The following is a 15,722-nucleotide window of genomic DNA, read 5'->3' as shown; positions in this document are numbered from 1 at the left end:
GCGCGGTAACACTCCACTGCTATACACGGCACTGAGTTTAAGATGAACTCCGTTTCCCTGACCGGCCTTCATTGGGCTAATTTTTGTTGACTGTATCTACATAAGCTGCAGTTCATCCTCAGTTTTTCATCCAGCACAGCAATAGCAGTCACGATTCTCTTGTTAAGCTACTTCTTATTTCCTCACTTGTTTTATCACTGATCTTAGCCCCTCTGTGTTTGACTCTCCACAGTCAGAGGTCTCAGCTCTGCTCTGAGTCGTGGCCTTGGTCTTGGAGTCTCGTCATCATTACGTCTTCTTTGACTGGAGCAAACAGCTGTGTTTGCACTGTGGGCTGAGGTAGTAGGTTGTATAGTTTTAGGGTCACACCCGCACAGGGAGATAACTATTCAACCTACTGTCTTTCTCAAAGTGTCAGTGCACGTCTCAGGTTTCCCCACATGGAGTCTGGAGGCCAGTCTTCAGACAGCAGTGTTTGAAGGGGACCAGTTGTTGTCTTAACCTATAGTTTTTCTTCCAGCTGTTCACACAGTGTGAGGTAGTAGATTGTATAGTTGTAGGGTAGCGATTTTTACCCTGTTTAGAAGATAACTATACAATCTATTGCCTTCCCTGAGGAGTGGCATCTCTGCTTTTTATTAAATGGTTTTGATGCATTCATTTTCAGTTTTTCTGAGACTTCAGCACTAAAAGCTTGTATGTTATAATAGATTGTGGCAGGTACATGGCTTTTGCCATGATATAAATGGACAGTGTAAACAAACATCCTTTTGTATTTTCTTGAGCATGGTAATAAACTCGGGTACAGTGTGGACTTAGCTACAAGCTGTGGACTAATAGTTGATACTGAACTATCAGTGCCCAGTTATTTTTAAGTATTCATATCATTTAAGTAAAAGTAATGCACTCAATTTAAGAGTAAAGGCCTTGCATGTTTAATGTGCAGACCTTTTTAAATGTGCTTACACTTTTAAAAATAAAAATGTATATTATGCAGAATGCCTGTTGTTTTTTTGTTTTTTTTTATTGGATGATTAGTATTACTGATGCAGTAGTAAAGTAAATAGCAGTGCATCAGCGTCTGTGTTCCTATTATCTATACTGCTCATCCTGAACAGGGCCATGGGGGCTGGAGCCAATCCCAGCTGACACTGGGTGAGAGGCGGGGTACATCCTGGACAGGTCGCCAGTCTGTCACAGCGCAGATATGGAGATAAACAACCGCACACATTCACACTCACCCCTAGGGGCAATTTAGAATCACCAATCAAGCTAAGATGCATGTCTTGGGACTGTGGGAGGAAGCTGGAGCACCCAGAGAGAGCCCATGGAGGCACAGGGAGAACATGCAAACTCTGCACAGAAAGGCCTCGGCTTAAACCCGGAACCTTCTTACTGTGAGATGGCAGCGCTAACCACTGCGACACCATGACATCTTAATCTACAGAGTAACAGTATGAACAATATAAATGGACGATGATATATTGTACAGGAGGCAACAACAGGAGTCATCTTTAGATTAATCCAAGTTACCAGAGTTGTGGTACAGCCTGGTTTATAAGCCGGCACTGACTGAATGATGCGTGTAAACACCTTAGTTTATCTGACTTGGTGTAAATCTTGCCCCCTACACTACTAAGTGGGAAACTGTCCCAGGGTCCCCGGAGATTCACTGTGTGTCTGCTGCTTTGCAGTTCTTTGATTAGACCAGTCTGGTGTATGGTATTATCTCCTTTGCATTGTTATGTAGGCTTTTGTGGCCCTATGGTTTAAAATCTTGTTCTAACACTACCAAAAGTGTGGTGTATTTGTGCTCAGACAGTGTAATTCACTGTATGCGTTGTTTAATCAAATTACCACAGAGTAACTGACAGAGAAAATCTGGACCAGGTTATACATATTGTTTCTGGGTCTCTGTGCGACATATAGAGAGCAGAGTGTAGCCTGTTGTACTTGATGGTAACTTGGAGGAAACAGATGCAGCCTCTGGTGGAAGAAGTAATCCAACTGTTTAAGAGTAGCTATACCACTGTCTAAAAATACTCTTGTTACAAGTAGAAGTCCTGCATTCATAATTAAGTAAAAGTTCAAAAGCATTACCATCAAAATATACTTAAGTATTAAGTGTAAAAGTCCTCTTTTGCGGAATGGCACATTTCACATTAATATACATCATATCGACTATAATTATTGATGTGTATAACAACATCTGGTAAAGGTGGATCTACATAATTGACATACTGCTGGGTGCTTGTGAATTTCCCACCAAGGATCAATGTCTTATTGATTATACTGTATTTTGTTTTATTCATCTGATTCTCGAAAGGAATTAGTAACTAAAAATATCAAACATGTAGTTGAGTAAAAAGTCTAATATTTTTCTCTAAAATGTAGGAGTTCAAATATGAGGTAGCAGAAAATGAAAATACTCAAAGTACAGATACCTATTTTCAGCTTATACAGTTTATGAAGGAAAAAAATTAAATTGAAAAAAAATGGGAGGGGAAAAATGGGGCATGAGGTGGTGAGGACGATTTAAACCAGCATGGGGAGCATGTGGGTGATGTTTTCATTCTGAATCAAAGGCACCGTAACACACTGAGTTCACCACTGGAGAGCCAGGGAACTGCTCCGCGGAGGGAGGTCGGCCAGGACAGCAGGAGCTTTATTTTATGGTTAATTTCAGCCTGCCCTCTGTTTTATTGTTTATCATGATTTGTTACTATTGTAAGACTGGGGTCGGTCCCTGACCTTGAAAGGAGAGACCGACCCACTGCCTGAAGTATTCCCCTCATAAACAGCTCCCAGACCCTGAGGTGGGAGCTTGTCAGCAGTCTACTGATGTTTTGTGTGACTGAGGGAAAGGGAAGAGTGGCGTGGCTTTCCTCCTGCACGCCGCCCAATCCAGACTCCCAGAGGCGACCCCAGATCAGATCACTGCCAGGGACAGGGCAGAGCATCACCTATACAACGCCTCCCAGTGCATTAATGGGGAAGAAAGATGAGTGAATAAATAAAATGATACAGTAGATGATGATAATTGTAAAAAGTAGTGAAATAGAACACTTTACAAAGACAAAAATAAACAAGAGAGAAATAGAATAAGGGGACAGGGCAGGGATGAGATTAAATTCTAATATTGATGAACAGGAGAAAAACAGGAATGTGACATCTTATGTCATGTACAGTACTTGAGTAATTGTACTTAGTTACACTGCACATCTGGTGCAGCAATGTTTGGCCCATGGCCCCTAAGCAGTTCATTAGGCCATGCACATTAGTTCCAGGGATGTGCCAGCAGATGGTGGTGTAGTCCTACACAGAAGACCATCACGAAGCCCAGTGGATGGAGGTATTGGTCAAACCTGATGAGAAAACATGATTCCTGACTAACAGCGCTACAGCCATCGCACTATACTGTTCTGCCAGACCCACAATGCTGTTAATGTAAGTGGTTCAACTAAGTATTTTATGGCTTATATTCAGTTCAATACAAAACGGGGGTCATTTCACATAAGTAAAAGTAACAACACCGCAAATTAAAAATACTCTATTACAACAAAAATGTCAGAATTCAAGAATGTGGGCTACTTAAAGTGTTTCCTGTTAAAAGTATAATTACACATGATCCATAATAGCACTGATGCTTTATAGTGAGCATAACGTGGCATCTGGTGGAGATGGAGCTTCAGTGAGTCTACAAGAATATTTTTATTTTGTAAAATTATAAATAACTTGTCACATAAATGTTGGGACATAAATAGGCCTAGTACATTTCCCTTTGAAATGTAAAGTGGTATAAAAAGTATCCAGTACAGTACAAGTCACCACCGTTGTTGTTAGTTAACTGGTGTAGAATCATCTGAAACTGCATCAGAAGAAAAGTGATCTGATGGAGACAGGGGTTCAAAATGTGCCAAGATAACACAGAATTCATGGGAGGGGCGTTGGAAAATAGCTAAATAGGCCTACAGAGTGCCGGTGCTACTGTTCAGAGGCGGGGTGGGCTCCTGAGGCGCACGGATCCCCCACTGTCCTGGAGACGACGTCGACTCTCTGTTAGATGACATGTGGCAAATGTGAGGAGCTTCCGATGAGACTGGCTCTGTATTTCAGCTGTACCCAGGTCTGAGTGTGTCCCAGCCAGGAGAAGCGATGAGCTGAGCATGTACCTGCAGGCTGAGAGCGTATGAGCGGCTCAGAGGCAGATCCTCCGCAGAACACGCCCTGGTAGAAAAGGTAGGCGCACACTGAGCCTGATCAGTGAGGAGCTGCGCTGCTTACCTGGAAACACCAGCCCCAATGCTCCACCGCAGGCTCACTCCACCGGACACCTACCAAATGAAATCAGGACGAGTTGATTTCCACAAACTTTGGTTTGTCCCCAGGAGCTCTACCCGCCTCTGCAGCCCGGAACACCTGGAGATCCCGAGGGACTCGATAGAGAATTAAAGCAGGTTGTTACAACAGCAGGACAGAAACCTACCGGCTGGACTGAGCACCATGAGTAGGAAGACAAGGCGCTGGAGTTTCCATTTTTTCCTGTGCCTTGGAATAGTGTATTTGAAAATCGGGTGAGTGATTAGGGATGTTTCGCACAGCCACTGTTTGAAAGGAATGCGGGGAAATGTTTCTGATTTTTTAGAAAGTGTAATCATGATTTCCACCTGACAGACTCCCCCCTCCAAAAAAGTGTGGTCTGACTGTTTCCCTTGCAAGTGGGGTATAGTTAAATGAATTAACCTTTTATTAGGCTATATTAATTTCCGTGTAGAAATATCCCCAGAACACACGGTGCACTTATTATACACGTGCTAAAGGTTAGAACAGTTCCGATTTCTCTCCAGAAAGGTCCGGACAGAACCTCCATAGGAAAATGCTGTGTTTTAACCTGTCACCATTACTGCAGGGGCCTGTCATCGGTGGTTGCACTGGGAGCGAGCATCATCTGTAATAAAATCCCCGGCTTGGCCCCCCGTCAGAGGACTATATGTCAGAGCCGACCAGACGCGATCATAGTGATCGGAGAAGGAGTTCAGATGGGCATCAACGAGTGTCAGTTCCAGTTCAGACACGGACGCTGGAACTGCTCGGCCCTGGGGGAGAGGACTGTGTTTGGGAGAGAGCTCAAAGTGGGTATGTTGCTCTCCGATTTTATTTTAACGAGACAGAGGGGAAACATTTGCACATGTATTCACTGACTTTATTGACTCTTTGTTCAACACACATTTCAAATAATGGTTTTCTTTACATTCTCACGAGGTTCTGTGACCTTCCTTTAAGTTGAAGGTGGTTTTATTGCACTTTATTCATATGACATGGATTGTATTCATACAATTTTATAGGGCTCTATAGATCCACAGTGCAGTTCAGAAACGGTGTAATTGATATTACTGAATTACTATTTTTGCTGTTTTTGGTGAGTATAAAACTTTTAAATACATATTTCAGTAAGAGCTTCACTTAATCTTTGAGTCTTTCTACCAAAGGGCCACAAAAGACATTGTTGAAACATGTCAGCATGCCTTGATGTTCACAGGTAGAGCTCACAGGGCTTCTTTTTTTAACTAATAAGAGAGTATTTACGGACAAATAAGCAGCTTCATTTTTAAAGTGCTGCACAGCAGCTGGTTGAATGTACACTGCAAATCAACAGAACACATTTTTCACATTTATTCTTTTATACACTAGTCAAAAGTTTGGACAAGTTCCCATTTTGTTCATCAATAAACCTTTGATTGCTGGTGTATTTTATCTTTATTGTTTGGAGTGTCTGAACCAGAGTCTAAAAGGAAAAGACAAAGCTGAACAATTAGCCGTGAGAATGCTAAAAGAAATGTCCAAAAATAGTTACTTGTCCTCTGCTGCTTTGACATGTTTGTGAGGCTGAATCTCAGACTCAGTGCATCCACTCTTGGTGGGAAAGTAAGGCACTGATTTGATCCTGTGTGTGGAATAAGGCTTGAGGCAATGCTTGCTCCAAAGACAGAACTGCGGAAATAAGTGGAGAATCCTATTTAACATGCTGGTATTCAACTGTCTTGTCCTTTCAGTTCACGTTGCCATCTCACAGGCAGAGATGCACAGCTTGAGTGTCATTTTTCACTTTAGTTGTCACCAAGGATCATAGCTCACATCATATTTAAGCCTTTAATTCATGCTGATTGCTGCACTGTACATCACCAGACTGATGTAATGTGATGCAAACTGTGGTGTGCGGATGAACAGGCCTGTGCCTTATAGGTTGATTCAAACTGTAATAAAGCTTCCTGTAATCATGGACGGATTATGAGAAAATGGGCCTCTGGGCACAGGTAGGTGATGGGCCCTCCCAACCCCAACCCCCCTCTATACAGGACCATCAGTCATTGAGTGTCTCTATGGTTGTTCTTCTGTTTCTTTATGGCAGTGTTGCTTCTCTTTGTGCTTGTTTTGTGTCTGTGTTTCTTTGCAGTCCCTTTGTGTCTTTTTACAATAATTCATTAGTCTTTTTGTAGTTATTCTCTGTCTCTTTTGGATGGTATCGCATCTCCTTGTGGTAATGTTGTAACTCTGTGTGGTTATTTTGAGTCTGTTTGTGGTGGTTTTGCATCTATTTCTAGTCCTTAAATAAAATTTAAATAAGAAATAGTGCTTGTCATTGGCCCAGGCCTTTCCTGACCGCTCGGGCCCCATGGCCTGTGTCCGGCAGGCCCGTTTGGTAATCCATCCATGCCTGTCATAAAATTCATAAAGTTACCTCTGATTTTATTGGCTGACGTGATGCATTGGCATCGTTTGACTGTTCATTTCAGTGCGTTTTATCATGAATACATACAGTGGTGTGACTAAATGCATTTCTTTGCCTTCCTGTTGCCTTTTCATAGCCTGTAACATGCTTTTCATCTACTTGCAGCTAAACCACCTTCATGAAATGCTTTCCCCCCAAAAGCTTCAAGTTCAAACAAGTACTTTGTTCTAGGTGTATAAATGTACCTCCAGGTTCTGCAGCTTTGGCAGGAGATGACTTTGGGCTGCTTCAGAGAAGCAACAACAGCTTTTATGAATATCAGCTGATTTAAACCAAACTCAGTGATAGAATATGAGTGTAAACATTTCACCATTGCAAAACCCAACTTTTATCCAAATTTGGATGAGAATCAGGCCGAGCTCCAGGAGATCACTGCGCAGGCTCCGCTGCCCGGCACAAAGTGGGTCTGAACTTATTGTTTTGTTTCAGCAGACTGGAACACTGATAACTGACAGCATATACAAATTTGGGATTGCTGTTGGCAGTGTTGCAGCAGTGTACAGTATTTTGGCCTTAGGATCATGTATCCTCCCCACCCACCAAGCTGGCTACTTGAAATAAGTTTGTGTGGGTACTCGCTGCTTGTTTACAAACTGTAGAGGAATATTAGCATTTGTTGGAAATTGTGTAATAGTTAATATCTTTGGTTTACACATCATGCTAGGATCGTCCATCACTGCATGGCAAAGCTCAGCACTTGCACAGAAATGTCAGTGTATGAAGAACTGTGAGCTTGAATGTCTAAAACATTTCTGTGGTGGTTTAATTGTTAAAGTTGCCTATCTTCTTGGAACATTTTTGCAACTTCTGGTCATTTTTGGAAGGTTGCCACATGTGTCCCAGTAGAAATAATCTTTATTTTAATTAAAAAAAATACAGCCGACCTGAAGCACTCAGATTTATGGAGTGGAAATCAATCCATGTAGGGAGGTTCTGCATGCTTCTTAGATTCACCTCCACAGAGTGTATCTCAGTGTGATGGCAGCTGGGACAAGGGCCAAAGTGACGCCTAAATATTCAATATTTTATCTCCCACTAAATGGTACAGTAATTGGTGAAATTGCAGACTAGCCTCACACCAGTCTGTAGGTTCTTTGATTATACAGTAACTTATAATTACAATGAAACTGTCCTCCTTATCTAGAAGTAAATTCCTTTATTAGTGCTTTTCTACTCTTCCAAATTGCTCCATTCTGTTTTCCTCACGACTCAGATCTTCCTCCTGAAGTTTATCTGTTTGAAGAGACTATGATTAATGAATTGGACTCAGCTTGGCTGATGTATTTTATGATTTGGTTAGAGGCAGCTATGCCAGGTATGCAAGGAGGCTTGACAGAGTCTGAAATAGTGAATGCTGTTGTCGGCAGTTGTGAATTAAAATGTCTTTTCTCTTCATCGCAGGCAGTAAGGAGGCTGCGTTCACCTATGCTATCATCGCTGCAGGGGTCGCCCATGCAGTCACTGCAGCCTGCACCCAGGGCAGTCTGAGTGGATGTGGCTGTGACAAGGAGAAACAGGGTTTCTACAACAAGAAGGAGGGCTGGAAGTGGGGCGGCTGCTCTGCAGACATCCACTACGGCCTGAGTTTCTCCAAGATGTTTGTGGATGCACGGGAAATTAAGCAGAATGCCAGGACTCTCATGAATTTACATAACAATGAAGTAGGACGCAAGGTATGTTTGTAATAGTCTCTCCTTATTTTTGCTTTTATTTTATCATGTCCAAATCTTATGATAATAATAATCACCAAATAGTATGCTGTTTACAGTAGAGGCTCATGGTCAGAAACCCCAAAGCACTGGGCGATCAAAGCTAATGCATACAGTTTGGGTGGGAGGGGCTAAAGTGACATGGAACACTAATTTGATGTGGTTACACTTTGTCATTGTAACTGATATTATCAGTGGGCAAAAGAAACTTGGCTGGCAAACATTGATTATAGTGACTGTGTTGTTTGTGTATCTACAACCTGATGTGTCTTACTGCTATGTGACACAAGGTTCCACTGTCATCCAAAAACTATGAAAAACACATCAGTGAGTCACACTGTTGCACCATGTGACATGTTCTTTCATTATCATGAACACACACACACTTTATTTTGTTCAGTCCCACACTCACCGTCCTGCTTGTGGAAATACTGATCTCACCACATGTGGATTCATCCACAGCTGAAACAAGTGGATGGATATTAAAGTAACTGATTCTTCAGTTATATCAGGGATACAATAGCCCTTAGACTGCGATTTAGGAAGGATGTGTGACAAGAGAATGAGTGAGACTATTCTGGGCTTTGTATGCTGTCATTTGAAAATAATTAACTGTAGGAAATGTGCTACAATTACAGGTAAAGACAGCAGCATGACAAACAAAGCTGATTATTTGGTAGGTGATTAAAAAAGAATAATATTGACTGAGAGACAAACAAGATGATTTTAACAGTAAATATAGTAAAGATACAGTATGAAGTGATTGCAGTGCTCTATAGTCAGTGCTTTAGTCTTTAACTGGTTACACTGTTGTCAAACATATCAAGTTGGGTTGACCCAGCATCGTAAAAGAAATACATGCACCAATGTATAAAAACGATTATTCCTACATGTATCATTTTTAAGGTAAATCTGAATATTTGATGGTGTAATTGTAGTTAAATGCAGATTAAGCTATTTTGTAACTCTGTTGCAGTTATAATTTTTCACATAAAACAGTTGAAAATGTGGTTTTATATAGTCTTTTGCTGTTAGAGTCTGGCTGCAGTCATTTCTCAGAAGGATATAGTGAAAGAGGTCACAACCAGGGCAAATGACAAGTAGAGTGGCATCAGGCGCCACTGAGGATGTGAAGTGTGGTCAATACAAGATCCTACAGTCATTTAGAGAACCCAGAATACATAGTCATGATGTAACAGTGTCTGACAGGATGCACAGTGAGGTGAACCCAGGACTGTGGCATATGAAAGTGCATTAGCGAGACTCGGATGCTATTTACCAGTGGGCATAAGTAGGGAGCCAAATGACAGATCAATGACATTACAGGACCACCCACAAAGTGGCCCCACTGGAAAACAACTGGAAAAGCCCCAGCAGCCTTGCTTTAGGTCAGTGGAAGTCTGTAGTAAAACATCCAAGAATACTGCAGCCTAGAGAGGAGCATCTACTGGAGTGTAGATGTCTTAGATGCTGCTGCATTTATATGAAACGGGTGTTTCTTCTTCAGTAATGTGAGGCTATGTATGAGACCACTGTTTAAGATACAGTGTAGCTGCTGCTAATCCCCAGTAACTCAAACTGTAGAAATTTGCTGGCTAGGGTCAATAAAAGATTTTTTTATTTTTATTTTAAAGATTAATGTAAACATATCGGCAGGCGGTTTACATGGCCTGAACATGAAGTTATGTAGACAAATTCAGCTTTCCAACTAATTTGGTCCAGACTGAAATATCTCAACTACTGCATGGCTTGCCATATAGACAGAGAATGAATTTACTTACTTTGGTTATTCCCTGCAAATATTAGCAAACAGAGATATTAAATTGAAATACTGAACCATTGTAAACCTCATACCTGCTACATATCGGTTAGTGAGTTGATGATACATTAGTATCTAGCTCAAACACTGCTGTACCTAAGTACAGCCCAGCAGAGTTAGAAGCATGGCTGTAGACTCTTATAGTATTTTTCTACCATGGCAACTTTACAAGCCATAACCTGGAGCTTACTGTACCCTTAACCCTTTGGAACCTAAAATGCTGAGATGGTCATTTCCGCTTTGCTTTATACAGTTACAGGAGGGCGGGCCTGAGTTCCTTACACACCCAACTGAGCAGAGAGCGTCAAGTCAAGGACCACAATGCTTCTTAATCATGTGTTAAACAAAACCTGCCATTACCAGAAGCTGTAGCAGTTAATCAAACAGCTGTTGAACAAGCAGAACTTGCACAAATGCGACATCTCTGCTGCTTTGCCCACCTATTGAACCTCTAAACTAGTACAAGTCTATGTTTACACACTGTGAATGTAAAACTTGAGCCTCAATGATGCTGTTGTTTAACCAATCACAGGTACAGTCCTGCCAGCACCAACCCCCTCCCCCAGCGAGTTCCTGGAACTTGATTTAGTTCTCCCCTCCTGAGGGGTGCTGAAAATTAGCTCCTGGAATTCATCTCCTAATTGGGTGGAGGGCAGTGGAAACAAAAGCAGAACCTGTAGCATTTTACAGATGAAACAATTAATTGTAACATAAATGTAACATAGCATGGTTTTACTGGATATGCTGATGCTTAAATAGTGGTTTCTCTGTGTTAAAATGACTCAGTGTGGACTATTTTCTGTTAGAAGAATGTACATTTAGAGGGCTATAAAATTGAGAAGCTGAACAGTGAGTTTGCTTAGATGGATTTCATGGCAGTGTCACAGTGACAGGTTGTAGACTGGGGCTTGGTGGAATTATGCTTCACATCTGAGTCAGAATGTCATAAAGTGTGTGAATCTCCTAATATACACCTACTGAAGTGATACCTCTGTAATTATTGTAGTAAGGCTTTCATGTTTAATTGGAAATGATGTCAGTGTGTGTTTTTGAGTGCTAACTTTCAAATTTCTTGAGAAGAATAAACAATTGTATAAGAGGTGCCACAGGAGGCTTACAGGGGTTCTGTTAGACAAACAGTGGCAGCTTCTTTGGCATCTCACTTCACTCAGCTACATGAAAGATATGCTTGCCAGGTCTTGGGGGCATGACCATACTAAGCTATATGCATCCAAGGATTCTGACAATTACCTCATGAGACTCCAGAAAGTCTGAGGTCATCAGAGTGGAATAATTAAAAAGCAGGGTGAGGCTTTGCTAATTCCAGTGAGGGTTCCCACTCAGTGGGGAGAAAAGAGGGTAAGTTAATGTCATTCAGCCTGAGGCACATGGACAATACCCCAGCTACTTTTCCAAACACACCAAAGGGTTCCACTCTAACCCTGAAAAGGCCTCTCACTGCCACTCTGCTGGCTATAAACGTCTCGATCTGGTGACAGACAAAACTGCCTCATCAGACATGTTAACTAACCTAGCTTATTTTTGAATTAATCCATCTCCTTGTATTTATTCTATTCTAACCATATACAAAGAGAGGTTTTGTAGTTACACTGGCTGTTTTTCCATTGTTGCTGTCCACAGTGAAGCAGTTGATCAAGATACTGTCGCCTTACGAAACAGAACCCAGATTGTTCTGTAGAGGTGTGACCGGTGTGGTTCTGCGTTGTGTTGGCGTGAATGATGATGTGACACTGGGATCTCTTTGGAGCTTGATTTCCATTTATTTCAACTTTGACAATCATGAATAACAAAAAGACCTCCATGTAAATGAGCTGCCCACTCCAGCTCCTGCCCAGATAAAATAAATGGAGAAACCAAATGGGAGTTAGCTTTACTTGTCTGAACTTTTAAGCTAGCAGCTCTTGACTGTTAAACCTAAGTTCATAACCTAAAGTCATAAACGTGTTGATAAAAAGAGAGACCAAAAACTACACCTAAAACAATAACATGCATTATAATTATAACTTCTACATGACACATGTACAGAAGGGGAGAGGTGATCGGGGTGCACAAACTTTATAGGAGGGACCATAGAAGAAGAAAACCCAGAGGATGGGCTTTGAGCTTGAACTGTGAAGGAAGCTGTGAGGTCCAGTCAGGTATATGACATATTTACATTTTAAAGACAAATTTTGTGTAATTATAACAGGTTACATATGACCTAGTTACAGAGGCATGACACAAAAGATCTATAATTCTTTGAGCTTAAGGTATTTACAAATGCACAGTATTTCAATGTCTTTAATTTTGTTATTTTTGACAGTTATCTGCATTTACTTTGATTAATAAAACCAGCTTAAAATTTTTATTAAAATTGGTTGTTAAAATACCTTTTGCAGCACAGATCAATTGATGCTGTGAAAATAACACAAAGCCTTTGCAAAGTATGAGTATACAATACTGCATAACACAACATGCATGAGAACCGGTTATGGTATATGGTTCTTCAATAAATATGCTCTGTCTTGACAACCCTTCTTGTAAAAGAATAGCATATGCATACTACTAGCTATAGGGTGACGTACTGTAGCAGTTCTGAGATGTCTGGAATGCTTACATTCATTTGGAATGCTAGAAAACATTTGTCTAAACCTGTTCAACTATTCATGCAATATGTCTGAGTACTTCTCTGGACTCATATGTTTCTTGTCTGCAACAAATAAACTATAAGAAATTGTGTGCAAAAGTAAACTTTTCAGTGAAAGCAAAAAATAGTTTACACTGTACTCCATTTTTGAGACTAAGCTCTTATGAAGATGTGCTTAGTTTCATTAATCTATAAATCTGACTGTAGTTTGAGTGGTTTTAACAACACATGTTCAGTCTGAAATGTTGCCTTATTTGAACTATCCCTCCATGTTGAAGGTCCTGGAGAAGGGCATGCGCCTGGAGTGCAAGTGTCATGGTGTGTCAGGATCTTGCACCACCAAAACCTGCTGGACGACGCTCCCCAAATTCCGACAGCTGGGATACATTCTCAAGGACAAGTACAACCAGGCTGTGCATGTGGAGCCGGTGCAAGCCAGCCGCAACAAGCGCCCCACCTTCCTAAAGATCAAGAAACCCCATTCCTACCGGAAACCGATGGACACAGAGCTGGTCTACATCGAGAGATCACCAAACTACTGCGAGGCCGACCCTCTGACTGGCAGCATGGGAACGCAGGGTCGTCTGTGCAACAAAACGGCCCAGCAGCCTAACAGCTGTGACCTGATGTGCTGCGGCCGGGGTTATAACACACACCAATACTCACGAGTATGGCAGTGCAATTGCAAGTTCCTGTGGTGCTGCTATGTCAAATGCAACACCTGCAGTGAGAGGACAGAGGTGTATACGTGTAAATAGAGATATTTATTGGACATATTTAGACAGCTAGGCTGGACTGTGTATGTGGGTGTGTGCGTGTTGTCAGTACACAGTATTTCTCTGTGGCTGTGTGAAATGACTGACTTGTTGTTTCGGCATTGCAGCAACTACAACAACCACTTCCCCCGACCTGTGTTGATTACACTGACGCCAGTGTACATCTGTCATCTGAACTCAACCTGTGGACTCATACATTTTATTTTCATTTTTTAAGTTGGATGCCATTTCGTGCCCTAGGCTTGTCTTCTCTGCAGGCCATACTGGTCTACTGGCATCACTCACCTCAAACAGTAATAGCTTTTTTTTTTCTTTTTTCTAGACTAATAATTTATTCAGTGAGGAAACTACTGATAATTTTGTAGCTTCACTGTCAACTAAATCTGATATGGCTTTAAGTTAGTGCAGATGCCAGACATTTTAGTAAAAAAAAACAAATCAACTGCACTTCAAAGCAAAACGACTCCTTGTTTTCTTCTTTTTTTCATGAGGCAACTTAAACACTGGAGCTGAAAACTGAAACCATCAGAGCTGAACCTGACTGATTTTGGAAACCTGCTGCTTATATGTATTATACCTAGTAGAAGCACATTAGACTACTGATGAGCTCAGTATGATAGTGTTGTTTTCTACTGCTGTCTGTCCCCCTTCCCTTCCTGTTTGCTGTTAGTTCTGTGGAAAGATATGGAGTTTGTGACCAAGCAGCTGTACTGATTCTCCAAGCTAAGTTAACACCAGGAGCCAACGGACATTTCCAGACATAAATTCCCCTCAATGTTGATTGCAAGAATATATTTTGTAAGAGATTATTTTTATATAAATGTTTTTATTTATTTTCTATATTTGATATTTTTTCCTTTAGCATTTCTAACCGTTAAGTTTAGCAAAAGGAATTGACACCTCTGAACCACTGTCTTAAAAATGTGCCTTGTTCCTTAGCAGCAGAATAAAGGCCTGGTAAGGCCATACTGAAATGTGCGGTATTGTGATGTATTTCAGGAAAGGTCTCACTTTGCCTTTTTACCTATAGAAAGCTGAAGTCCCAATGCCATCTCCATGCTAGCCATTGGTGTCCCACCATTGTTAGCTTGTATGACTGAGTGCTGTATATGCTGTATACCCTTGTGTAGGGTTTCCTTCATTTCTTTTTCTAAAAAGTCAAAACATATTTTTCGAGTTTAGTATTCATTTTTTAAGATAAACTACTGCATCTCTTGCCATTTCATTTTGAACCCTTGTTAATTTTAGCAAAGTTAATCAGTCAATTTGTTAGCTTACAACAATTAGCAACTCTGAATTTTTAACAGTGAGGTACATTTGTGATCCATTTTATGAGCAATATGTCATTGTAACTGCTGGTTTCTGGCTTATTCATGCCACAGTCTTTTTTTTCCCCATCTTTTCATCTTTTTAGTTGTAAACTCTGCTGTCTAAAAACCATTCTCGACCTTTCTGTCTGCCATTTTTTTGGACTTCTGAGCTGCTAACAATTAACTGTAGGTCGTAAATGGTGAAAAGGATGCTAAAACAATAAATAAACGTAGAACTAAAAGTTAAAAATGTCTCATTTTTCCATCCACTTAGCTGAATTGAGCCATATGACATACAGACGACCATGCTTTCATTTCAAAGGCTGGAGTTTAAAGCAAATTCCATTTCTACAATAGAATGGAGTATTGTTACAGTACATCTCTCACTAATACTATTTAGGGTGGGGTATTATTTCATATAAACATTATTTCATATAAACATTATTTGGTATCTTATGCATTTTATTTCACAGTGAAAAGTTGAGAGATGACTGAAAATGAGGGGAGAGACTGATAAGAAATAACATGCAAGATCCCTAAGCAGATACTATATGTTTGATATGTTAAAATGTTTCATTACCAGTAAAAACTGCATGAATAAAACAACAGATTAGAAGTTTTGATTGAGTTGATGAAATACATAATCAACAAAATGAACAGGTCCAAGAATT

The 15,722-nt window shown here is 40.8% G+C and overlaps 1 protein-coding gene across 1 annotated transcript; it reads left to right on the top strand.

Moving 5' to 3' along the window:
- Nucleotides 1-3,843: 3,843 nt before the first annotated feature.
- wnt7aa (wingless-type MMTV integration site family, member 7Aa) lies at nt 3,844-15,287 on the top strand. The gene is made up of 4 exons (XM_020618288.1): nt 3,844-4,574; nt 4,910-5,136; nt 8,192-8,463; nt 13,244-15,287. The coding sequence occupies exons 1-4, from the start codon at nt 4,504-4,506 to the stop codon at nt 13,721-13,723; spliced, it is 1,050 nt and encodes a 349-aa protein (XP_020473944.1). The 5' UTR covers nt 3,844-4,503; the 3' UTR covers nt 13,724-15,287.
- The last annotated feature ends 435 nt before the right edge of the window (nt 15,288-15,722 follow it).

Source organism: Monopterus albus, unplaced genomic scaffold (assembly GCF_001952655.1).
Source record: "Monopterus albus unplaced genomic scaffold, M_albus_1.0 scaffold203.1, whole genome shotgun sequence".
NCBI classification, from domain to species: Eukaryota; Metazoa; Chordata; class Actinopteri; order Synbranchiformes; family Synbranchidae; genus Monopterus; species Monopterus albus.
The sequence above is the reverse complement of the archived record's forward strand: the minus strand, read 5'-3'. Positions and strand labels throughout refer to the sequence as shown.